Consider the following 25,620-nt stretch of genomic DNA (forward strand, 5'->3'; position numbering starts at 1 on the left):
TTGAAAAATAGAATTAGGAAAGGAAAATCTGATAGATTGTCAATCAGGATTTCTTTTATATTGTTTTTGTTTGTTTCAACCCTATATAACAGCCTATGAGAGAGCCTTGTCTGTTGTTGAATCAGAGCAAGACAAAGCCCACATCTTGACAGCTCTGGCAATAACGGAGTATAAACAAGGAAAAATGGATGTAGCCAAGACATTGCTGTTTAAATGGTATGTATGGTTGATGTAAACAGTTAACATGACTAAATACTTAAATAATGGTTTCAAATTTGGAGCCATGTAAACGGAAGTTCGCAATGCTTTAGGAACTGTTTGGTGAACAAAAGAGATTAGACCCACCTGGTTCTGAACTGATGGTCACAGGTGGAACTAGAGATTGTGGCTTAAATCTTAGTCCTGGATCCATCCAGTCCTTCAAAATCATCCTGTGCACTGTGTTTTCATTCATTCATTCATTTATTTATTTATTTTTTAAATATATTTTATTGATTTTTTACAGAGAAGAAGGGAGAGGGATAGGGAGTTAGAAACATCGATGAGAGAAAAACATTGATCAGCTGCCTCCTGCACACTTCCTACTGGGGATGTGCCTGCAACCAAGATACATGCCCTTGACCGGAATCGAACCTGGGACCCTTGAGTCCGCAGGCCGACGCTCTATTCACTGAGCCAAACCGGTTAGGGCTACTTCTTTATTTTTTAAGAGTAATTTATCACCTGATCTAGTAGGATCTTAAAATTTTAATGAAGGCAGTTGTAACTGTCTTGTTTTTGGCCTTTTGCATCCCCAAAGAGATTTTTTCTTTTTTCAAGTTAACATGATAAAGTTAATTTAAAGTTGAGTCTTTTTAAAAAAAATGCTACCAATATAACTTGTATCTATTTCTATATTTTGAGCATAAATTAAAAATAATAGCCGATGATATATGTGGTTATTCATATAGTATTTTTTGACTTCTGGATTTTTTTTTTTTTAGAAAGTTAATCTTAATTTTTTCAAAAGCAATAGATGATTAAGATAATGCTATTGGACAGTGGTTATCAACTAAGTGCTTTATTGGCATTTTCAGTGGTACAAATACTCACAGTACAGAATGGTTTCCCCATTGCAGGAAGAGTGCATCTCCTTCCCCCACCCATTATATGCTAATGACGCTCCTCAATCATTGTAAAAACACAGAATTACCTCTATGCGTTATTTTGTAACGTTTTGAATATTTCTATTACATTTTAATAAACTGTTCAAAAAGTTTTTAGATGTTCTCCTTTTTTTATGGTACAACATTCGTAATCATTATTAGAAATATTAAGTTTTTTCTGAAATTTAGATATAATGACCAAAAAGTAAATTTGGCTATTGCTGCTTTGTGAAAGGCCAGATAATCAGGGAAATTGCTGTTACAAGAAGCCAACCAGTTTGTTCTTATATTTATCTCAAAGCTGGGCTTAGTTTCGTGAATCGTTAAGTAAATTGCTTTTCCTACTAGATGTTAAATATGTTGTAATAGATAGGTACAGACTACTGTATTTATAACTAATCAGCATTTAAAAAATATATTTATAGCTCTGTCTTAAAGGAGCCAACAATAGAGAGCCTTCAAGCCCTGTGTGCCTTGGGATTGGCAATGCAGGATGCTACACTGTCAAAAGCAGCACTTAATGAGTTATTGAAGCACGTCAAACAGAAAGACAATGATTATCAGAGGTGCCTTCTCACTTCAGCGATTTATGCGCTGCAAGGCCGCAGTGTGGCAGTGCAGAGACAAGCATCTAAAGCTGTTCACAGGTAAATTCTGTGCTTATAAACTCGGGGTTGAATTATACTTGATGAGGTGGTCTCTGACATTTGGATCTTATTAGGAATATAAAATGAGGTGGTGCACATATACATTTGGAAACCAAAATGTGTTTTTTATGAAATTGCCCATAAACTCATATTATTTCACCTATGAAGTTTTTTTTTTAAGTCAGTTAATAGAGAGAGTGAGAGAGAGAGAGAGAACAGAAATTTTGCCCTTCTCAACTTTTAGTATGAAAGCCCTTACTAATTCTCAAGTTTGTGATGTCAGGTTGTTATAAGATACTGTCCATTTTGATGGCATTAAGAATATTTTGGCCACATAAGCATTCATTAACGCATTCAAAGTTTGGAATATAGAAACCTGTTCTCACTAGCAGCAGTGGTATTTATCTTCAGCAGTAACGTGTTATATCATGAGTTTGTTTTTTTTCCATAGCTCTCATCTCTTTATGTTTTCTTTGGACACATATATTACATTTCCTTAACCTTCCTTAATTAGATCTTATGGCTTTATAATCATTACATTGCTGGGGTTTTTTTTCTTATTTTCATAAGGATTGTTGTATGAAAGATATATAAAATATGTTTTCTAAAAATTAAGACACTTTCAACCACACATGGACAATTATATCAAACTAGAGGCCCAGTGCACGAAATTTGTGCACCAGAGGGGGGGCGGGTCCCTCAGCCCGGCCTTGTACCCTCTCACAATCTGAGATCCCTCCGGGGATGTCCAACTGCCGGTTTAGGCCCAATCCCACAGGAATCCCTGCAGGATTGGGCCTAAACTGGCAGTCAGACATCCCTCTTGCAATCCGGGACCACTGGCTCCTAATTGCTTGCCTGCCTGATTGCCCCTAACCACCTCTGCTTGTCTGCCTCATTGCCCCTAACTGCTCTCCTGCTTGCCTGATTGCCCCAGCTGCTCGCCTATCTGCCTGATGGCCCCTAACTGCCTCTGCCTCTGCCTCTGCCTCTGCCCCCGCCTCTGCAGCTTCGTCTGGAAGGATGTCCAGAATGACATCCGGAAGGTCTTTTGGCTTTCCGTTCTAATTAGCACATTACACTTTTATTATTATAAATTGTTTCAGCTGTCTAAAGGATTTTAAGCTTAGGTACTATATAAAATGCTGGTTGCTTAGACTTTTTTGTGGTTAAAGTAACTCCCATCTCTAAGCCCTCTGCTTTTGATGATCTCTGTAGTAACCCAGCTGATCCTGCTCTTTGGTCTCTGTTGTCCCGAGTGGTTGCTCAGTATGCACAACATAATGCAAAGGTGAGTAACGTTCTGAATTCTGGCAAAAAGATTAACTAGCCTGTGATGTGGTAAATAATATAATTTTAAAGTATTAGCTTTATAATTCTGCAAAAAAAATTAACTAATGCAGCAAGGGAGTTCTGTTATTTAACCATAATTTCCAATAGTTACTCAAGAAGAGTACATTGAGTTTCTTCCATGTACTCTTGTACTGCTTTGGGTGTTATGGACGATGCAGAGAATTAGATGGACTCTTGAACACATACAGATTATGTTAATGACTATGTGATAAGGTTATGCTTATAATGTTGCCACTTAATAAGCATTAGCTATTGTGTTTTGAATCCCCTAAGATAAATTTATTTGAAAGCTCCTTAAATATAAGAATACAAGAATTAGAACACTGCCAGTGTTTAAAAATGTAAATCTAAACAGGATTATCAATGTTCTATACAGGGTATTACAGACTGTACTTTAATTCATAAAAGCCAGTTATTTTCCAGGAGTCAATGAAATATTTTATTAACTTCTATAGTTAATATGAGCTTTCATTATTTATTTAACTAGTTGGTAAACATAATGATAGTAGCTAATATGTTTTGAACACTTACTACATCTAAAAATTCCTATATCTGAAGTCTGTGTGGGCCTGTTCATTTGTTGTTCCTACTGGCTTTCGCACACAGTGACTTTGTTTACTTGATTGTGTATACTTGAAAATAATTAGCAGCCTAGAATTAATTTCTATAGATAGAAATTGCACTTATTTCTGCCAGGTGCTTGAGAGCTCCACCAATCTGGAACCACCTTAAACAAAGTTGAGAACTTGAGGTTTCTGGACCAACTAGACTACTCTGTGCCTGGATTTCAAGGTCATTTGAAACCTGGTTTACTTCTGATTCAGCTTCACCCGAGGGATCTCAGCTTATTTTTATATAGGTTTCCTAATACTCCCCCTTTTATGTGAATACTGGGCTTTGATTTCTGTCCCACTAGCCCACGAGTCCTTCAAAATGAAAATTCAGATTTGTTAGGATCTGCAAATGGCAGAAGACCATCATTATTAGACACTGAAAGGAATTAGTTATTATGTTCCAGCTACTGTGCTAGTCATTTTTGTGTGTTTTGTCGTTGAATCACAACCACCATATGAAAGTAGGTCCAATGAATGTCCATTGTATAAAGGAGAACACTTGAAGATAGAGATTAAATAACTTGTGCAAAATCACAGTTAGTGGCTATGGTAATGTGTAATCTCAGATATAACTCCTGAATCCTCCTCCTCTGCTGTGTTGTTGTTCTTGTTTTTAATCCATCTTCTATTTGTTTTATATTGAAATTTTAAAAAGTTTAGTTTTAGCATTCTTTATGTGTTAAAATACTGTTTTAAAACATTTCTGATACACTTATACACTTCTGATATTAAGTGACGATTATAGTATACTTCTGACTTAAAATGAAACCATCCTTATTTTTTTCCAGGTAAAATATGTAACTGAATTTTAAAAAATGAAGGATTTCAAGTCAACTTTATGAAAACTATTATGCATATATTTGTTTTTTTTTAGTATATTTTTATTGATTTCAGAGAGGAAAGGAGAGGGACAGAGAGAGAGAAACATTAATGATGAAAGAGAATCATTGATTGGCTGCCTCCTGCAACTCCCCACACTGGGGATGGAGCCCGCAACCTGGGCATATGTGCCCTGATCTGGAGTCAAACCATGACCTCCGGGTTCATAGGTCGACGACTCTCAACCACTGAGCCATGCTGACCTGGCTGCATATATTTTTCTCATTTTAGTATTGAGTTGATTATTGAAGCAATGATGAACTTCATTAACTTTATTCCTCTGAACTTTATTCATTTTACTAGGGAATATAGAAGTTTTTAAAATACTATATTTTTGTGAAGAAACCATGTTAGTTTATTTTATAATAGGCTTTATGGTCTCTCACCCCCATTCTTTTTTTCTCTTTCAGTCTTCCTTTTACAGTCTTTTATATTGTTAGAAAATATGTATATTCATTTAGTATTATGTAAAATCATATAACTTTTAGATCTTTAATGAGCAGAGTTGAAATGATTATAGTAAAAAAAGAATTTTTAAATAAAAATATTAATCTGGTCTTTTAAAACAATAATAAGTTGATACTTAAGTAGTTTAAAAGTTGTGAGTGTGATAAAACTGAACCTTTCACATACTTTAATGGAGATTTTTATCAGTTTTAAGTTTTATTTAAAAAAATTAATTCTTTTTTATTATAGGGAGGTGCTGTAGCAGGAAATGTGGCTCATATTCTGGACTCAAATCATGGAAAGGTTAGTTTGTCCTAGTAAAGGAAATGTTGTACTTGTTAAATAATATATTTGATAAAAGAATAATTCTTCTTCCTAGGCTTAGGGGTCACATCATATTCAATAAAGTCATACTTTTAGTCACTTTGAATGCAGGTAGCTTTGAAGAAAATTGGTTAACACCTTTCTTTTCTCTTGTGTAGAAGGCATTACTGTACACTGCAGTAAATCAGTTGGCTATGGGAAGCAGTTCAGCAGAAGATGAAAAAAATATTGCACTAAAGACCATTCAGAAGGCAACTCTCCTTTCTCCAGGTGAATATAATACAGCCCACTTCATTAATTAGGATTCTGTTCATCTTTCACTTGTGATTTATAGGAGCAAAGTTTGTATTTTTATGAAATAAGACAAGGAAATTTTAAGAAAATATTTGAATATTTTGCATATAAATATTTGATTATCTACATTTGGCTAGTGGTAATTAAGAGGTAATCAATTATTGAAGCAGGCTCAAGAGAATGTTAGCTTGAAGGTAGTTTATTATCTGTTATTGAAAATCTGAATTACATATTTTCAAGTAGTTTTTATTTCCTATCAGACTTTAATAAGGTTTACCTATAGTAATAAATTACTTAATAAACATATTTAGTAATTTTTATGTGTAGTTACCTCCTTGAGGATTGGAAATATGTCTTCTGTGGTTTGAAATGCCAAAGTGCTAGCCTCACCCAAGCTAGCTCTTAGTTCTAACCAGCTGTGTCATGTATACCCCATCTATCACAAAAGGTACTAAGGAACTGCATGTGGACTGCATCAGCATTCTTCCACTGCCGCTAGAGGACTAGAATGTGCAGCAGTGTAGGGTTATGAGACATATTTTTATATATTATTTTTAATATGAAATGCAGCATTAAACAATTTATTTCCTTAGAGCACTTCAAACAGTTATTAGATCAGAATGTTATTGCTTTTGACTAGGTACTGATGGGAAACAAGTATACAAAGAACAGGTTCAATGTTATCTTCACAATACATTGTAAAGATTCTAACTAAACTGCAAATATTAAATATTTCAGAGAATTTTTATAAAATAACCAGACCAATATCTTATTGTTTATTATGTCTTTTGTTTTTGAAATAATCAGAATGAAAAGAGACCCTAAACTTTTGAGTTTATTTATATTACACATTGGGTATATTTCTGATTTTTGGAAGTGTTATCAAGCAAGTGTTAGATAGAATTACTCTCAATAATTCTTACTGTGGATCCGCAGTTACAGAAGATCTCTTAGCCTTTGATTGTGTTAAGTGGCATAAACTTTAGAAAGGTAAGATTGCCCAAATAAGGTCCTCTCTAATGATGTTTTCTGATTTTCCTATATTATCTAGAGAAATATGTACCCAAGGAAGCAAAGTCATCATATAAGGTGCTTAAAATAGGGACTGAATAATAAAGATGAGTACCTGTTTGAGATATGTCCTTGGAGTCCAATGAAAGTGAATATAATTGTAATTATATATAGTAATGCTACACCTTCTTGTAGATCTTTAGGTGAAATAAATACAAGGGATCTTTTCAGAACTTTAAATATAATCTCAAGAATTTAGAATTAAATGGGAGGAAATCCAGTTTCTGCTAGATTACTGTGATATTAAGAGGGATTTTTTAGCAAATTATATTTAAAAATTTTTAGGCATATATATATTATATTTAAAGTATTTATATTATTACTTTGTTTCCAAGGGAATTTGAGTTGCCGATTATCTATGAAAGAGTTAATGAAAACAGCAATTCTTTTGAATTAAGATAGAAGAAATATCTAGCAACTAATGTCTATTTGCGCCACCAAAATCTAAATACTAGAAAGCCCTAAAGGAATCTGTTTTTCAGTATCTTAGTAAATCAATATTCAGAAATTGAGTCCATATCAGTTGGTAGTACTGTAAACCTGATAGCATGTTCAGTTGCCTTGTTTTATAGAAAAATGAGTCTGAAAGGAAAAGCTGCCACATAGTTAAGTGTCAATGTTAGACCTAAACCCAAAGCTAATACTAAGCCACATTATAAATTCTAGGGAATGGTCCCCATTTCCTTATTCTGGAATTTGAATATGTCTTATGTTATTTAAAATAAGGTAGTTATTATCTGGGACAGAAATTATTTTGTAATATGGAGATATGTAACTTTTTTGCAAAAGTTTTTCATCTGTATAAGATTCCTAATGTTTCTTGTACTATTAGCAGTAATACTAATAATCTATAAATGAAATAGATATAGATTTCAGACATTTGATAGGAAACATGCTAAATGGGGCAGTTAGATATGAAAAAATATAAAACTAAAGCTAAAAATGTATGCTTAAATGACTGTATTGTTAACTAGCACCCCCTTGTGGAAAATTTAAATTATTTATTTGCTTTTCAAGGGTAGCAAGACTAAAATATTAACCACTGAATTGAACTGCAAAATGTTCTTTATAAAATAAAAAATTATACAAATTTTAAAAACCTAAGTTCCTAGCTTCTTTTTTCACAACTACTTTTGTTATAAAGAGGAGTTTATACTCATAATCTCTTTCTAGGTATTATTACCTCCTTAACCTGCTTCTATCAGTCTTTCCCCTAATGCCATGAAGCTTCTATCAAGGTGTGGAGGAAGAAAGGAAAGATCAAATGAATGAAAAGATATATAATACTATAATTGCTTTCCTTGGAATGTTAAAGTGACTTTCATGCTTGGCTGTTAGAACATAGGTAAAATATAGTTGTCTTGAGCTTTTATTTTGGCTCAAACTTTTCTTAAGAACTGAGAAATTGTTACCTTGCTTTACCTATGACTGAGCCTTTAAAATGGACTGATTGATGAAACTGCATGCTTGTATGAGACTTGTTCAATGAAAGTGAATATAATTGACCTTTCCACAGTAACATAGCAGTCTAGGCAACTGAACTAACCTTGGAAGAAAAGCTTAATAGGACATTTCTCATCCTCTGATATGTTTGATAACAATGGCAAATGTTGAAGGATGAATATAGTAATGCATCTTCTGAAAACAAGTATAATTTAATTTTCTTTTAAGAAAATGGAATTTTTGTAGATAAAAATAATTTTGGTGTGTGTTTGTAAACTATCTTTTGGTATTTTTTTTAGTAACATGTTAATATTAACAAGGCCTCTAACTCTATTTCCTATGTTTAGGTGATCCTGCTATCTGGGCTGGGCTAATGGCAGCTTGTTATGCTGATGATAAACTGGCTCTGGTGAACAACACTCAGCCAAAAAGGATGGATTTGTATTTGGCACTGTTATCTGCTGTTTCTGCTTCAAGTAAGTTTAAAACAGCATTTTGTAATGATAAATTCAGGATAAAGTACTCAGAAGAATATCACCAATAGGTAGTGGGAACAATTATCTCTACACTAAAGGCTGTTATGATCTTATCTAACAAAGTTTAAAATAAGCCTTGAAAAGATTAAATCATTTTTAAGAAGCAGAATTGCTTACAGGACAAAACTTAAGAACATTATAGTAATACAAAAATATCTAGCATTCAACAAGGTAAAATTCGCAATGGGTAGTATCCAGTTAAAATTTAATAGGTGTGCAAAGAAGCAGAAAAATACCACCCAGAATAAGGGGGAAAACATATATACAAATGACACATGATAAAAATCTCTTTAGAATGTAATGGATTATTTAAAGCATGTATAGTAACAATACCACAAAGGGCAAGAGGGGAAAATAGAAGTATTTTGTTGTAAAATTTTGGTACTATCAGTAAAGTAGTGTAATATTTTTTAAAGGTAAATTGTAACTGGTGAAAGATGAATACTCTAAACCTTAAAATAGACACTAAAAAAAATAGAGTTATAGCTAATAAACCACCAACGCAGATAAGCTGGAATAATAAAAAATCATCCAAAAGAAGAGGAAAAGGGAACAAAGAATAGATTAAGCAAATATAAAGCTCAGCGCACGAAATCACGCGGCCCCGCCTACCCGCACTCGTCTCCTAGTGAGTCTGGTAGTGGTTGTTCTGCGTTACGGCGTGACGACCACAGGCCTTTTATGATATAGATAATAACACATTAGAGTTAAACACAGCCATCTTACTAATCAAATTCAATATAAATGGCCTAAATACCCCACTTAAAAGGCAGAGATTGTCAAATTGTATAAAAAAGCAGGAGCCAACTACTGCCAAAAAGAAACATATAGACAAAATATAAATCTGTATTTAATATAAAGGTAAAAAGAGCCTAAAAAGTAAAAGGATGGAAAAAGATACATGCACCATTCCAACACTAATCAAAAGAAAGTTGGAGTAGCCATGTTAATTTTGGACAAATTAGAATTCAGTGCAAAGAATATTTCAGTGATAACGAGGGTCATTTCACAATGGAATCAGTTCATCAAGAGGACATAACAAGATAGGTCTAATCTCCTTTCATTGCACTTTGTTTTATAGCACTTGCAGATACTGTGTTCTTTTCAAATGGAAGGTTCGAAGCAACCCTGTGTTGAGCAAGTCTTTCTGCACCATTTTTCCAACAGCATTTGCTCACTTCATATCTCTGTCACATTTTGGTAATTCTCACAACATTTCAAACTTTTTCATTATAACTATATGTGTTGGTGATCTGTGATACTGTAATTGTTTTGTGGCACCGCCAACCACACCCATATAAGATGACAAACTTAATAAATGTTGTATGTGTTCTGACTGCTCCACCGGCCCTCCATTTCCCCATCTCTCTCCTTCTCCTTGGGCCTCCCTATTTCCTAAAATAAATATTGAAATTAGACTATTAATAACCCTACAATGGCCTCTAAGTGTTAAGTGAAAGGAAGAGTCAATCAATATGACAAACTTTATTATTGTCTTATTTTAAAAAATTGTCACAGCCACCCTAATCTTTAGCAACCACCATTCTGATCTGTCAGTAGTCATCAATATTGAGGCAAGACCTCTACCAGCAAAAAGATTACAACTCACTGAAGGCTCAGAAGCTGATTAGCAGTTTTAGAAAAAGGTATTTTTTAATTAATGTATGTACATTTTTTTTAGACATAATGCTATTGCACACTTAATAGACTACACTATAGTATATACATAACTTTTATATTCATTGGGAAACCAGAAAATTTCTGTGACTCACTTTATTGCAGTAGTTTGTCCATGAACCCGCAATATCTCTGAGAATGCCTGTAGTAAACATTTAGGCACTGATTAACAGAACTTTAAAAGACATAAAATATGCATGGTATTTCATAGTAAAATAGTAAAAAAAATTTTTTTTGAAAAAAAAATGCATGGAGCAGAAACTTACAAGTAAACCAAAAGGAGAGATAGACAAATCCACAATTATAGTTAAAAGTTTCAACACTCTTGATAATTGATAGAGCAATTGGACAGAAAAATCAGTAAAGACATAATAAAGACTTGAACAAGACTGTCAACTAATTTTACTTAACTGATGTTTGTAAAACACTTCTAACCACAGTAGAATGCATATTGTTGTCAATTGTACAAAGAATATTTATCCAAATATATCGTATTATGGGCCAGGAAACAGATGTAAATAATTGAAAAGGATTCAGATCTTACAAAGTATATTATTTAATACAATGAAATTAAATTGGACATCAGTAACAAAACATATCTGGAAAATTACCAAATAGTAGGAAACTAACATACTTCTAAATAATCTAGGTCAAAGAATAAATCAGAAGGGAAATTAGAAAATGTTTTGAATTGAATGAAAATTTAAAAACAGCGTATCAAAATTCTACAATGCTACTAAAGCACTATTTTTAGGGAAATTTATAACATTACATGACTACATTGTAAAATAAGAAAGGCTTCTAATCAGTGACCTCACATTTACCTTAAGAAACTAGAAAAAGGAAGAGAAAATTAATCCCAAAGTAAGCAGACAAAAAGAAATAATGAAGAGCAGAAATCAATGAAAAAAAACCAGAAAATCAACAGAAGCAAAACTTAGGTCCTTGAGAAGATCAATATAATTGATAAACCTCTAGGCAGACATCAGAAAAAAAAAAAGATACTACCAATGTCAGGAATGAAAGGGTACATTACTATAGCCATTAAAAGGCTTTTGAACAGCTTTATGCCATTAAATTTGGCAACTTAGGTTAAATAGACAAATTCCCTAAAAGACACAAAGCTTACTTAAGAAGAGATAAACTGTATAGCTTTATCCTATATAATAAAAGGCTAATATGCAAATTGTCCCCTTGACCAGGAGTTCAACCAGGGGTTGGGGCCAGCCAGCCAACCGCCCGCGGTCCTTCCCCGTTGCCTGCCCTGCCCAATTGGCCCTGATGGGGTGGGCCAGCCAGACCCCACCTGTGCACGAATTCATGCACCAGGCCTCTAGTATCTGATAAAGACACTGAATTTATAGTTAAAAAAATCCTCTCACAAAGAAAACTCCAGGACCACTAATGAATTCTACCAAACATTTAAGGAAGAAGTAATACCAGAAAGTTGAATGGTAACACTTTCTAACTTCTTCTGAGACAAAATTACCATGATAGCAAACCGGACAAAGACATTACATCATGATCAAGGGCAGTTTGTCTTACGAATGCAGTGTTGCTTTGACATTTGAGAATGAATGTCATTTACTATGTTAACAATTGTGAAGGATGCTAGACCAGTGGTTCTCAACCTTCCTAATGCGGCGACTCTTTAATACAGTTCCTCATGTTGTGGTGACCCCCAATTTCATTGTTACAAATTGAACATAATTAAAGCATAGTGATTAATCACAAAAACAATATGTAATTATATATGTGTTTTCCGATGGTCTTAGGCAACCCTTGTGAAAGGGTGATTTGACCCCAAAAGGGGTTGCGACCCACAGGTTGAGAACCGCTGTGCTAGACAAAGAGTATATGCTTTTTTATTTTGTAAGAAATGTTAGAATATGCAAACTGATCTATTTTGACTGAAAATGATTAGTGGTTGTTTATGGACATAGGACAGAAGGAGACTTTTGATAATGATGAGTATATGTTCATTGTCTTGATTGTGTGATGGTTCACAGATGTTTACTTATGTCAAAACTGATCAAATTGTACAATTTGAATTTGTGCATATGTGCAACTTATTGTATGTCAGTTATATTGCAGTCTTTAATTTTTTCAATGAATTATTTTTACTTTTACTATGGATGTAGTGATTTTTAATATGTCACAAGTATGTGAGGTCTTAAGTTATCACAAATATTCCTACCATGAAACTTTTCAGAAACCTATTTCATGATAGGATAGTCTATGGTATTCCAGTGGTTCATAGAAGTTTAAAAAATTTACCTAAGTCTTATTGTGATCCTTATTAGCAACTATTTACTTCTCTGTGAACACATTATAAATTACAGAAAAGGTAACACTGACATTTTTTGTTTATAGTTAAAGACAAAGAATTCTTCGAAAGTTACAAAGAATCTCTGGAAAAGTGGTCTCTCTCCCAAGCTGTCACAGGCCTAGTAGACACAGGAAGAATATCAGAAGCTGAAGCCCTTTGCACAAAGGTATTGTTATGGAATTGACCATTAAGTTTTATAGATTCTTATCCTATTTGGAAAATAACTTTAGATAGACTGCATGCTATTTAAAGAGCACACGGTAGTGTGGTGGTGGTGGTGGTGGTGGTGGTGGTGGTGGTGATGATGATAATCATGATGATAGCCCCTAACATTTATTATTGATAGCACCCAAAATTTATTGAGTATTTACCACAAGCCAGTCACTACATTTAGTAGTTTGTATTTGAATTTCACAATAATCCTATGGCAAAGGTATTTATAATTATCCCCATTTTTACAAATGGAAAAAATAGGGCTCAGAGAGGAATTTGCACAGAAGCTCACAGCTACAAATTGATGGAGTTGCCATTTGAACTCGCATTTGTTTGACTCTAGGATCCAAGCTCTTAATAGATTTTTTCCTGGGTACCTTTAGGGGGGCAATATTTTTATTTTATTTCTGCTTACTCTTTTCAGAGTGTAGTTTTTACATTCCTGAATAATAGGCTCTGTGAGCAAATTCTTAGCACCGTACCTAGCACATACCAAGGGCTCAATAAATAATTATTGAATGAATAGATCAGTTTTATACATCTACTCAGAAATAATATAATGGGTTAGGAGAGTTTTAAGCATCACTTTTCCTGAAAATATTATGTTTCACAAATGTTTACCAGGGAGATTGTGTTGTCTTCCTAGAAATTTTTTTGAAAGAGCAATATAAATTTTTCAGAGAAAGAAGAATGGGTCTTTGAAGACCTCTTTGGCCCTTGAATTCTCTGAAAAGCAGAATAATAAATTTTCTCTTTTACTTAAGAAATTCCATCTCTGTTCAGTACAGGTTAGTATTTTATAGTGAGAGTTTAATAATCATAAATTGACAGTTGGCTATGCTCTGACAGAATAAGAAGTACTTTTATAAACCTTTCCTGTCATTTTGTTGTTCCAGTCTCTTACTTAGAAAAAAAAAGCAATCAAGTACATTTTAGAAATAAATACATTTAAGACTATGACCTAATTAGTAAAAAAAAAAAAAAAAGAAAGAAAGAAACATGTTACTGAGAGACAAGCTATAAAGGAAGAAATATTTAAAACAACAGTGGAAGGATAGGATTTTGGTAGAGAACTTTCTTTAAGTTCTTCCATATGTATATATGGAAGGAGATACATATACATGTATACAACACACTTATGTATGTATGTACATGCTTGGTAAATTGGTAAATGGTTCATTTCTCTTACTCCCAATGTGTATGAAGTCTGTGCCTGATGGAAGGGCATGCAATGAATACCTAGAGGTTCAAGAAGATAAAAAATTATACCTCTTCCTTTTTTACATAGGATTGTTTTTTCCAGTAAGGTGTAGTGTGTTAGCCTTCACTGTTAATTTTATATATTCTTAGTTCTGTCATTTACATTCAGAACTTAAAGTTCTTAGGATATCACCTGAGAATAAACCAAGTGAAGGTAATATAAATCTATAATACATGACTTATAAATTACAATAATAGCATTATCAATTTTAAAGATTATTTATATGTAGAGTTTGATATTCCCAAGATGTTCAGTGTTTTATTTATTTTACTTTTTCAGTTATTTATAATTTTAATAAGAAAAAGGTCAAATTTAGATTCCCCCCCCCCCAATATGGGGAATCGCTTAATTGCCTGTTACATTTAACATTTAACCTATTTTATGTATTTCTATCTGTGGTTTACATTTAGAATTTAAAAAGCAACCCTGATCAGCCAGCTGTTATCTTACTTTTGAGACAAGTGCAGTGTAAACCACTCCTGGAATCACAAAAGCCTCTCCCTGATGCTGTCCTTGAAGAGCTGCAAAAAACTGTTATGTCCAACTCAACCTCTGTTCCAGCATGGCAGGTACATCCTCTCCTTTCTTACAATGATCGCTGAATTAAAATACTCTGAATTAGCTGAGGTCAAGGATATGCTCCATTTTTATTTGTCTTGCCTTTGAACTCACCATAAATTTCTCATTTTCAAGACTTAAAGGGTGCTGTGATTAAAGGCACTAAGGAAGTTGAATACTAATTTTGGATCTGTTGCTATAAGACTTTAAAGCTTTCTTAATTGTTGATTATAAGTTTTCTTAATTTAAAATAATGCTGAAAATACATCTTTTGAATGGGGTTGATGTAAGAGAGTTAAAGAAGTATTACACACATTTTCACAATGTTACTATAATGATGTTTAATTCTGCCTCGAGAGGGCATATGTATTTTCTCCTTAGCTACTTTACAATTCACCCATGTCCAAGATTTCAATGGTAATTTAGTGCTTTTAGAAATAGTTATTTTCAGGAATGATGTCTGGATCAACAGATTGTCTGCCCTTTTAGCTGACTCTGGTTATCCACAATGACAAATACACAATGATGAGTATGTGCTTTATTCTTAATGATTTTAAAATATAAAAAGCACATGATTACTTTATTCAATTGATTATATTTCCCTCTGCATCCCAGAGGAAGTTTCAAAAGGGCTTTTTTATGTAGATTTTATAGAAGTTTATTTTACTATAATAGTTTTATATTCCAATCTTTTATTATATGAACTTTTTCTTGTCCCTGCTTAAAAAGATTACCTAATGGCATTTTTTATGCTAAGTCTCCTCTTTAACCCTTGAAGAAAAATGGTGCTTCTTTTCTTCTCTTAGAGTAAGTTTGCCATGTGAGAGTTAAGATACTTTAAATAAGGTCAACTGGATATTGATGACCTCACTCATATTCTTTCTCAAAGGTAAAAATACCTTGTCAAATAAAGAGATAGTGCGTGTGTGTTATCATATAATTCACAAAGAACGAAGTGAAAACAATATTTAAGATACCACTCATTACATTTTTACAAATGTATACCTTTTTTGTTGTTGTGTTCCTCACTGGAGGATATTTTTCCATTGATTTTTAGAGAGGGTGGAAGGGAGGGAGAAAGAGAGAGAAACTTCTATGTCAGAGAGAAACATTGATTAGTTGCCTCCCACATGGCCCTGGGGGATTGAGCCTGCAACGCCCTTGACTGGAATCAAACCCAAGACTCTTCAGTTGGTGGGCTGACACTCTATTCACTGAGCCAAACTGGCTAGGGCTGTCCTACCTATATCAAGATACAGGGCATTTCCATCAACCTGCCTGCCTCTCCCATGCCTCACCTTTGGTTTCCCCCATTTCAAAGCAAGAGGAGGGCCTACTATTCTAGAACTTTTATCTAGTTTTTTCTGTTTTTGAATTTCATATAAATGGAACATTCTTTTGTATATGGTTACTTTCTTTTTTTTTTTTATTGCTTAAAGTATTACAAAGGGTATTACATATGTGTCCATTTCTTCCCCCCTCCCTAGACAGTCCCCTAGCCTCCCCTATCCCCCGGTGTCTTATGTCCATTGGTTATGCTTATATGCATGCATACAAGTCCTTTGGTTGATCTCTTACCCCCCTCCCTCCTGCCTCCCAACCCTCCCCGGCCTTCCCGCTGCAGTTTGACAATCTGTTTGGGGCAGCTCTGCCTCTGTATCTATTATTGTTCAAAAGTTTATAATGGTCTCTATTATCCATGAATGAGTGAGATCATGTGGTATTTTTCCTTCATTGACTGGCTTATTTCACTTAGCATAATGCTCTCCAGTTCCATCCATGCCATTGCAAATGGTAAGAGTTCCTTCTTTTTTACAGCAGCATAGTATTCCATCGTGTAGGTGTACCACAGTTTTCTAATCCATTCAACATCATATTTAGGAGATTAGTTGTTCATGTGGCTATAGGTTTTTTTATTTCATTTTATAAATATACTATAATATATATTCCTTTTACTGTTGACATTTGGATTATTTGCAACTTTGGGCTATTCTGATTAATACTGGCTGTGTCCATCCTTGGATGCATCTTTTGTTGAGTCATAGGGTATATGTTCCTTTTACATATTGCTGGGGTCAATTTGTTAATACGTTTGTTTAGAATTTTTGTACTTCTATTCATGAGAGTGTTTGCCTTTTAATTTTTCATTCTCTTAAAGTTCTTGCAAATATGTATTCTGCAGTTATTGAGTATAGTCTTCTGAATATTTCATTTAATCAAGCTGCTTCATTATATTTAAACTAGAGGCCCGGTACATGGATTTGTGCACCGGTGGGGTCCCTCAGCCTGGCCTGTGGGGATCAGGCCGAAACTGGCTCTCTGACAATCCCCCTAGGGGTCCCGGATTGCGAGAGGGTGCAGGCCAGGTCAAGGGACCCCACTGGTGCACAATCGGGGCCTGGGAGGGACCCGTCTTGCCCAGTCCTGATCAGGGCCAATCTGGGCCGGCTGGCCAGGTAGGGACTGCAGGAGGTTGGCTGGCTGGGGAGGGACCGCGGGAGGGCTCCAGGGCATGTCCAGCCAGTCTCACCCAGTCCCGATTGGCCGGACCCCAGCAGCAACCTAACCTACTGGTCAGAGCGTCTGCCCCCTGGTGGTCAGAGCGCGTCATAGCGACTGGTCGAAGGCTCTAACAGTTGGACACTTAGCATATTAGGCTTTTATTATGTAAGATATTCTATACTCTTACTAATTTTTGTCTTTTAAAAAAAATCATTGTTGAGATAGGTGTGTTCAAATCTCCAACTGTGATTAAGGATTTGTCTATTTTTCCTTTTATTTCTGTCAATTTTTGTTTCATAAATTCTGTGTTATTAGGTGTATACAAATGTAGGAGTGTTATTTCTTCCTGTTGAATGCTATTCCCTCTCTTAACCTGGGATTTTTGGTTTTTGGGCACAAAACTTACCAATAATTTTTAAAAAGTAACTTCATCAAAGTTTATTGAATCTGTTGAAAGTAGAATATCACATTGTGTACTAAACTAAAACCCTTTGGGTGCTTCTTTTTTCTGTTTCTCAGTGGTTGGCGCACATATATCAGTCTCAAGGAATGATGAGTGCTGCAGAGATGTGTTATAGGAAGAGTCTACAAGTCGCATCCCAGCAGGGCAGTTGGAATGGGAAGCTGTCGAGTCTGTTGAGGCTAGCACTGCTTGCATTAGAAGTCTGCATGGTAAGGCCTTATTATAACTGTGATCATGAAAATTGATTCTTTTATTTTTCTTTCAGGTGAAAGCTTTTTCTATAGTGATATCCTAGTGAGTTCCTGTTGTTTCATTGCCTTCTAGTGTGATCTCCTGATAAATTTTGTATTTGGGCTCTTGGTGTCCATATGAGTAACATAAACCCATAGACTCTAGCTAAACCTTCTCAGTGTTTGGAGAAAAAAAACAAAGATTCCAATTTTAAGTTGGATTATGGTAGAATATACATTTTTGTTTCTTGGTGATTTAAGTTAGAATTAACCCAGTCACTCATATGTGGCAAAGATGCCAATAATTAACAGTTTCACTCATTTCTCGGTTTGACATTCTGTAAAAGGGATATCTGGTAATTTTTGACTTGACATCCTACTTAAGGCTTATTAATCTAAAAGTATTATATGCTAACGTGGAAAACTCTTCAAGATAAGTGTTTACGTTGGTGTGTGGGGATGCAAACTGCAAAACAAGGTGTCTGGTATTTTATTTGGGTGTGGTATATATTTTTAAGAGTACATATCTCTGCATTTTGTGTATGTATGTACATATTTTTATATAAAAGATATAAAAGATACTTTGGATGATATAGCACTGGGGGGTCTTTAAGGAATGGTAGAGGATTTATTTTTTCTTTTATTTCCTTTGATAGTGTTTGAATTTTTTCTCATATGCATGTTACTTCTGTAATTAAAAGGTAAACTGTCATTTTTTTTGTTTTAAAAGATTAGAAGAAATTGTTGTAGACAGGCCTGGATTCACTCATACTTTCACAATAGTAATCCACTGTCAATATTGTTTACTTATTTTAACCAGACAATTGGCAAAGAAATATAAGAATTAGGACATTTTTAGCTTTGGTGCTATAGAGCAGATTTGGGGGTTCCTTAGGTCAGGGGACATGTTTTGGTCATCTTTGCATCCTTGCTTTACCACTCTGCCTTGTACCTAAAAGCTCTTCAATAAATGGTTTTTGAATAAATGCACAAGTAATAATGGTAGTCAGTTTGAGGTGATTTGGGTGGAAAGAAATCATGGTTAATGGTAATTGCATACCACTAAATGTTTGTTTTGTTTGTCCCACATTTATATTTAACAAAGGTCTTTGTGACGTCGGTAGCTGGTGAGCTATGGAAGCCACACAGAGCACCTATAAATACTCTTAAATATGTGAACTGGAGAAGTACATATTCTTTTAGTCTAACATTATTTTTAGTTAACAAATTATTTAGTGTTGTGCTTGTTTTGTTTGTTCTGAATGCTTGGAAATTAAATCTGACCTGGAATAAAACAATAATAACAAACATATCTAACACTTAGCTTGTGCTAGACACTGTTATAGTGTGTTATAGTGCTTCACACATATTAACTAACTTAATATGCACAATAACCCTATTTTACAGATGAGGAAATTAGCTTGCAGTTTGTAATAACCTTATATACCTGCCCTAACCTCCAACTACCACCACAAGAGTGCTTTTTCTAAAAACGTGGCTCCTGGCTTTCACTACCTGTGAAACATTCAGCCAATTAAGCTGTTTAGAGTCTGCCCCCTTCACTTTTTTCTTTTTGTAATAGTGGAGATAATAACTGCTTTGCTTTCTTATAGAGTTGTTATGAATATCAAATAACATAACATTTACAAATGTATTTGTGAACCTTAAGGCGCTATCTAAATCAAGCACACCACTAAATAATTTTTATTAATTTACAAAAAATAAGTGAGACTAAAAGAGTGTAAGTTATACCAGTAAGATTAGACACCCAACAATTATTATAAGGAGATGCCATATTTCTATGGTGGCTAGAAGCAGTGTGCAGAAGAGGGGTATATTAAAATCAGACTGTTTTATAAGCGCCTACTGTATGTGTGGTAATATATGAATAGGATATTAAACTGAAAGATGTAGACTAGAAGATTGCAGCTGGAGAAGGATTATGAAGACATTTCCTTAGAGTCCTGATGCCTTCACCATCTTCTCTCTGGCACATTTCCACACAGAAATGCCCACCAAGACGAGGAAGGAAGGGTTTTCAGAGAGAGGGAGGCCTTGGTGTGTTTCCTTTGAGGTCCTGGAGGCACATGTCTAAAAGCACATGGACAGGTATCTGACCCCTTCCTCAGAAGCCATGGCTCTCCATCTGCTGTGGTAGCACAGAGAAAAAGAGTTGCTCGTGTTTTGGGAAGTGACTGCATGCTTCTGGGAGAGAGTGAATGGCAGTGAGTGAATCCCAGAGGTGGGAAGGAGCATATGTTCAGGTACAGGATGGAGGCAGTGAAGGAGCAGCATGGGACCAGCTGTGCTCCTGGCGTTTCTCAGAGCCAGGAATGAGTGATGCCAAGGATGAGAGTAGAGTGGAGTTCTCTTCGATCCTGTCCAGTAGGGCCACCTAGAGGAGTGATGAGATCTCAGGAGAAAGGAAGCTAGAGGTTTCCAGATTGTAAAGATGTGAAAAGATTAAGTGGAATAACATACATTCACCCAAGTCAGAGGAACTTCAGATTAGCAGGACTGTTTCGTGGGTGTGTGTCTGTGCAATTGCACAGGGCTCCACACTTGGTTTAATTTTAATTTTCCACAGTTGCCTTCTTGAAAATCTTAATCATTTCTTAACAAAACACCCTGCTTTTTTATTTTGCACTGGGCCCCAGAGGTTACATAACTGTCCTGCAGGTAAGAAACTACTCATGAAGTTGGGAATCTCTGATAAAGCCAAGAAAGTCTGGATGAGAAAAGGCTTTAATTATTTGTTAGGCCTAGAGAGCTAAACATCTTACAATGGCACCAGTCAAATGCAGACTTCTGGTATTTTAGTATATGGGCCTGAAACCACAATTAGCAAGAAAAGGTGAGACCTTTGGGAAGACGAACAAGCAATCTACTGCTGCCTGTAACCATATCCTAGCTGGGCGCTGAGGAAATGGGAGTGGGGTGCAAATATTACCTTTACTAGTAAATGAAGATTGAAGTATTGAAAGGAAGAGGACATTCTAATTATGACTGTGTTTATAAATCAATGTAAGAAAAATGGTTGTAGGAGTTATGGGGCCTACTGAAATTTATATCTAGGAACAGAGGAAAAATCTTCCTTATATAATAAATTCTAAAGACATAATGGGAGACAAGAATAAATGCATTCTAATCACATTGTTTAGCATACCAGTTACCTTATATAATAATCTTTGGGCTAACTTTACAGAATACTTTATATGTGGTCTTGGAATGTATAGGGTGTATTATAAAAGTAGCCAGTGAATTTGTGTTTTTTGTTTAAAAAAATATATTCAGAATAATTACATTAGTATGGGTTTTGACATTTTTTTTTCTTTCTAGTTTCTTTTTTTATTTTAATTTTATTTTTTTTATTGCTTAAAGTATTACAAAGGGTATTACATATGTGTCCATTTTATCCCCGCACCCTAGACAGTCCCCTAGCCTTCCCTATTCCCCAGTGTCTTATGTCCATTGGTTATGCTTATATGCATGCATACAAGTCCTTTGGTTGATCTCTTACCCCCCTACCTCCTGCCCCCCAACTCTCCCCGGCCTTCCCGCTGCAGTTTGACAATCTGTTTGAGGCAGCTCTGCCTCTGTATCTATTATTGTTCAGAAGTTTATAATGGTCTCTATTGTCCATGAATGAGTGAGATCATGTGGTATTTTTCCTTCATTGACTGGCTTATTTCACTTAGCATAATGCTCTCCAGTTCTATCCATGACGTTGCAAATGGTAAGAGTTCCTTCCTTTTTACAGCAGCATAGTATTCCATCGTGTAGATGTACCACAGTTTTCTAATCCATTCATCTACTGATGGGCACTTAGGCTGTTTCCAGATCTTAGCTATGGTGAATTGTGCTGCTATGAACATAGGGGTGCATATATCCTTTCTGATTGGTGTTTCCGGTTTCTTGGGATATATTCCTAGAAGTGGGATCACAGGGTCAAATGGGAGTTTCATTTTCAGTTTTTTAAGGAAACTCCATACTGTCTTCCATAGTGGCTGCACCAGTCTGCATTCCCACCAGCAGTGCACAAGTGTTCCTTTTTCTCCACATCCTCTCCAGCACTTGTCGTTTGTTGATTTGTTGATGATAGCCAGTCTGACAGGTGTGAGATGGTACCTCATTGTTGTTTTGATTTGCATCTCTCAGATGATTAGTGACTTTGAGCATGTTTTCATATGTCTCTTGGCTTTCTGAATGTCCTCTTTTGAAAGGTGTCTATTTAGGTCCTTTGCCCATTTTTTGATTGGATTGTTTATCTTCCTTTTGTTAAGTTGTATGAGTTCCCTATAAATTTTGGAGATTAGGCCCTTATCAGATATGACATTGGCAAATATGTTTTCCCACACAGTGGGTTTTCTCGTTGTTTTGTTGATGGTTTCTTGTGCTGTGCAGAAGCTTTTTATTTTGATGTAGTCCCATTTGTTCATTTTTTCTTTCGTTTCAAGTGCCCTAGGAGCTGTATCGGTGAAGAAATTGCTTCGGCATATGTCTGAGATTTTGTTGCCTTTGGATTCTTCTAGAATTTTTATTTTTTGCCAGGTGTGCCCAAAGTCTCATTGCTCCTGCCTTTATAGATTATGCCTCACAACCTCTGTTCTTTATTTTCAAATTCATTATCTTTATAGCTTCCTCTTTCTTAATTGCACAGATTACTATTGCCTGCAGTACCTTCAAAGTTTATTGCTCTTTTTCTTTTATCATTTCGTTTTTTTAAAGGATTATGCATTGACTCATTATTTTAACTTTATTAAAATGTGTATTCTAGCTACCTGTAATTATGAAATCGTGGTTACAATTTGAGTTTTTTAATGAAAGTTTTTAAATGCATTTTTCTTCCTGCATAATTCAGTAGTGTGTTCAAGTATTTCATTTCAGCCTTTCCTCTCGCCTTAGATAATTTTTGAAATGTGGAACTTTATATTTATCACTTGTTAAATTTAGCTTTGTATATTTGTTGACCATAGACTTAGTAAGTGATAGATTTTATTCACCTATATAATAGAATAGTGCATTTTCTTTTAACAAATATTTTAGCATTTTTAAGTGATATCTCCTGGTTGAAACTTTCCTTTATTCCACTCTACTCTGTTATGTGGCTCCTTTAAGGGCAGGATCAGATCTCAATCGTTTTGTAGAATTATGCTCCCTATAGCATTTACATTGCAACTTGAACAAATAGGCATTCAATAAGTAAGAGTTGAGTTGCATTCGTTTAAGGTAAACATGTCAAAAGCTTTGATTTGATATTTGTCTTTTATTTTTACAGGCCAACATTTCAAATGATCACTGGCCATCCTTGGTTCAGGAAGCTACAACTGAGGCCTTGAAGCTTTGCTTTTGTCCACTGGCTATCCTTTTACAAGCTTTGATACAGTTCAACCGCAAAATGGGGGCAAGGTGTGGAGAATCTTTAACTTTTTTCCCTTGGAAATATTTCTTTACTTTTAATCCTGCTGGGAAGCAAAGATTTAGAATGAATTTAACAACTTTGTCATTACTCATATATTTGCATCTACTTTAGAAAGGCTATTTCTAGTAACCCAATAAGGAAGAAAATAAAGCTTTACATTTGTTTTTTTTAAAATAGTTTGGTACACAAATACAGAATATGAGATTTGGCATGACAGTATTTTCAAGTGAAGAAGGCCTGGGAATGTGCTCTTTACTGTCTTAGGTTGAGCCACTTTTGTAATGTGGATGCTAAAAACAAACAAAACTGAAAAGACCCAAGTTCAAGGCTGATTGAGATAAGTTCTTGTAAGGCAATACACTATGAAAAAGGTAATACATATTGAAAAGGCAGAGACATAAATAATGTGAGTTTTATATCTAGAAAATTCAAAAGTTTCTCAGATTTTAAAAAAATTAGCACTCTTTTTATTGGAGGGTGGGGATGGGGTCAGAAATAAATTTTTAAAAAGTTACTTAGTCCAGCCAGTGTGGCTCAGTGGTTGAGTGTCAACCCATGAACCAAGAGGTCCCTGGTTCAATTCCTTGTCAAGGCACAAGCCCAGGTTGTGGGCTCATTTCCCAGTAGGAGGCATGCAGGAAGCAGCCGATTGATTTTTCTCTCATCAACATTTTCATCTCTCTATCCCTCTCCCTTCCTTTTTCTAAAAAAATCGATAAAAACATTTTTTAAAAAAGAAAAGGTAACATTAAATAAAAAAGAAACTTCAAGGTGATATGGATGATAAATCAGGCAAGAATGTTTCAAAATACTAAAAATAGTATCTAGCTCTAATCGATATCACACCTAACCCACGGCAGCCATAAATAAAACCATGGTTTAGAACAGTGATGGCGAACCTATGACACGCATGTCAGAGGTGACACGCGAATTCATTTTTTTGGTTGATTTTTCTTTGTTAAATGGCATTTAAATATATAAAATAAATATCAAAAATATAAGTCTTTGTTTTACTATGGTTGCAAATATCAAAAAATTTCTATATGTGACACGGCACCAGAGTTAAGTTAGGGTTTTTCAAAATGCTGACACGCCGAGCTCAAAAGGTTTGCCATCACTGGTTTAGAAGCATACACTATTGGCACAGAATAGGTAGTGTAGACATAGATAGAGCTTAATGCATATAGATATATGGCAGAGACATTCAACATCACAGAATAAGAGTGAAGGAAGAATTAAGACATACGGCTAATCAGCAATTTCATCACCATTTATTAATATTTATTTATGGCCAATTTTTATATAACTGATTTTACCAAAATGTTTTAGACTAGAATTTAAATTTCCTAATGAACTCCCTCTGATTGTGCTCAGCGTGGGTTACTTAGAGGGCCTTAACCCCCTTTCCCTCATAATATCTGTTAGAACCTCTCATAATTTTTATCGCCACTAAAATTATCCCAGATAAACATACAGTCTAAGAAAACAGTGTGCTCACTATGTGGTTTCTATGTAAGAGTATCGTCAAGACAAATTCTTTAGCTCCTGCTTCAAACCAGTGCTACTTAGAAGATCCTCCTGTTCAGCGGCTCTGAGTTACCACATTTATGTTGCTTCTACCAGTACAGAAGTCTTTGGAGTCATAGATGTTGGTAAATTAGGAAAGAAAAAAAATTAGAACACAGCTGTAAATCATTCTGTTATTACATGAGTTCCCACATTGTACACATCCTGGAAAACATAAACTAAAAGCCTGATACTATACATTTAGGCTCTAGTATAGATGTTGAGTATTTTTTCTTATTCCACTCTACACTACGTATAATTTATTGATTTATTTATCTTCTTCCCATTTTCAAAAAAGATTAGAGGTAGAGCACTCTGAAGTGCTCATAAAATAGGGACCTTTTCTTTTTCTTTTTTTAAAAATATATTTTATTGATTTTTTACAGAGAGGAGGGGAGAGGGATAGAGAGTTAGAAACATCGATGAGAGAAAAACATCGATCAGCTGCCTCCTGCACACCCCCTACTGGGGATGTGCCCACAACCAAGGTACATGCCCATGACTGGAATCGAACCTGGGACCCTTCAGTCCACAGGCCGACGCTCTATCCACTAAGCCAAACCGGTTAGGGGATAGGGACCTTTTCTTTATTCTATTTGGAATGAGCATTAATGGGAATAATAACAGCAATCTGCCCTATAAGGTT

At 34.9% G+C, this 25,620-nt stretch overlaps 1 protein-coding gene across 8 annotated transcripts in view; it reads left to right on the top strand.

Moving 5' to 3' along the window:
* SKIC3 (SKI3 subunit of superkiller complex) overlaps positions 1-25,620 on the top strand; it is a 74,543-nt gene that overhangs the window by 45,633 nt on the left and 3,290 nt on the right. For all 8 annotated transcript variants that reach the window (XM_059694066.1, XM_059694065.1, XM_059694070.1 and 5 more), the window contains 10 exons: positions 93-216; positions 1,571-1,792; positions 3,011-3,083; positions 5,335-5,388; positions 5,568-5,679; positions 8,565-8,693; positions 12,804-12,925; positions 14,644-14,802; positions 17,813-17,965; positions 23,265-23,395. In XM_059694066.1, coding sequence (XP_059550049.1) covers positions 93-216; positions 1,571-1,792; positions 3,011-3,083; positions 5,335-5,388; positions 5,568-5,679; positions 8,565-8,693; positions 12,804-12,925; positions 14,644-14,802; positions 17,813-17,965; positions 23,265-23,395 — 1,279 coding nt within the window. The remainder of the gene's footprint in view (positions 1-92; positions 217-1,570; positions 1,793-3,010; positions 3,084-5,334; positions 5,389-5,567; positions 5,680-8,564; positions 8,694-12,803; positions 12,926-14,643; positions 14,803-17,812; positions 17,966-23,264; positions 23,396-25,620) is intronic.

This window comes from Myotis daubentonii, chromosome 4 (genome assembly GCF_963259705.1).
Source record: "Myotis daubentonii chromosome 4, mMyoDau2.1, whole genome shotgun sequence".
In the NCBI taxonomy this organism is placed as follows: Eukaryota; Metazoa; Chordata; class Mammalia; order Chiroptera; family Vespertilionidae; genus Myotis; species Myotis daubentonii.